This window comes from Charadrius vociferus, unplaced genomic scaffold, assembly GCF_000708025.1.
Source record: "Charadrius vociferus isolate BGI_N301 unplaced genomic scaffold, ASM70802v2 scaffold1163, whole genome shotgun sequence".
NCBI lineage: Eukaryota > Metazoa > Chordata > Aves > Charadriiformes > Charadriidae > Charadrius > Charadrius vociferus.
Genome location: NW_009647823.1, coordinates 35,828 through 37,283, shown reverse-complemented (window position 1 = coordinate 37,283; position 1,456 = coordinate 35,828). Strand labels below are relative to the sequence as shown.

Below are 1,456 nucleotides of genomic sequence, written 5' to 3'. Positions count from 1 at the left end.
GGAGGGAGGGAGGGACGGACGGACGGACAGACAGAGGGGGTGCGTGGGACCCCGGCTGCCGGTGTTGATGTCCCGTTTCCCCCCCCCCCCCCCCCCCCGCCTTTTATGTTCTTTTCATGGTGACAATGCTGTATTTAAAGAGAATATTTAAGTGTAAAAATAAAGAAATGCTCAAACTTGCGCTGTTCACGTCTCAAAGGGGGTTAAATCCCCCCCTGGGGAACTCCTCATGGTTGGAATCTCGAATTCCTGCAAAAACAGGGCGGGTAGGGCTTAGGGGAAGGGGTTTCTTTTCCAAGAGGTGAGGAAGGAGCTCGGAGCTGCACTGGTGCACAGGTGGGTGATTTCTACCTTTCCTTTATACCCGAATAATGCTTAAAAAAGGAACTTTTCCAGGCATTGGCACGTCCTGTCTGCGGGTGGAGGAGCCGGGGGTGGGACACGGAGTATTTCACGGCGCGGGAGGCAGGGAGAGGCCTCCAGAGAGACGCCGGAGCCGCTCGCTTGCTTTTGTCTTTAATAAAACACTTGAAGTTGGGTTGAATTCACTCACCAGCTGGACGTTTCTCATGCAGTGACTGGGGCGAGGTGAGATGCGGTGGGTTTGAACCCCTGAACGCAGCCTGCAGAGTGGGGAGCTGCCCCGAAAGCCATCAGCGCCGCCTCCGCCGAGCAGAAAGCGCAGGGCTGACATCTAATTAGGCTGAACTTGACGAAGGCAGCCCGTGGCCTCCGCTGAAGGCGTTGGTGCAGTTCAGCGCTGCCGCTCTAACCCTGTTTGTGGCAGCAGCGGCGTTTCCAGCCTCCCCGGGCGAGGAGCCGTGATGAGGATGCTCCGGGAGGCAGCCGAAGCCGAACAAAAGCACGGGAACCCCCATCGAAGCTCCCGGTAAGGTCGCATGGGGATTTGGGGTCTTTTCTTAACTCTTCAGGGGGATTTTTATATTTAAGACCGCTCAGTGGAGTAAAGAACCAAAGTAAAACCCTCCGTGTGAGGCACAGAGCAGCAAAACCCAAGCTGAACAGAGCCCACTACTACGAGATACTAAGGGAAGTGTCCACAGGCAGCGGAGACGCTCGTTCTCCCCTCCCGTAGTTAAAGTGACGCAGTTGAAGAGCTATAACAGCGAAGCCGCCTTCCCTGGACGCCGACGGAGGGGAGGCAGGGACGGGGCTCCGCCCCACAGCGTCGCCAGCCCGCTCCGACGGCACGAAAGGGAAGAGAAGAGCCGGCGCTGGCACAAACCTCAGAGGGAATCACATCTTCGCCCCCGCAGCAGCATCGGGGCGCCTCTCACCAACCCCGGGCTGTGGTTTCACGTCACCGAAAGGTGGGGTTGGTGGTTTTCTTTTGCGGCACCAGGCTGGGAATCGCCAAATCGGCGCGCGATGCCAGGGGTGAGGGTGTGCAGCTGGTGGCTCGGCCGTCACTCCTTGGCCCTGACGTAGTTGAGGG

General features: G+C 58.2%; 1 protein-coding gene across 1 annotated transcript in view; it reads right to left on the bottom strand.

The window, feature by feature from the left end:
* Positions 1–193: 193 nt before the first annotated feature.
* LETMD1 (LETM1 domain containing 1) overlaps positions 194–1,456 on the bottom strand; it is a 6,745-nt gene continuing 5,482 nt past the window's right edge. Inside the window, exon 9 of the mRNA XM_009882425.1 lies at positions 194–249. Within this exon, the coding sequence (XP_009880727.1) occupies positions 194–249 (56 nt within the window). The remainder of the gene's footprint in view (positions 250–1,456) is intronic.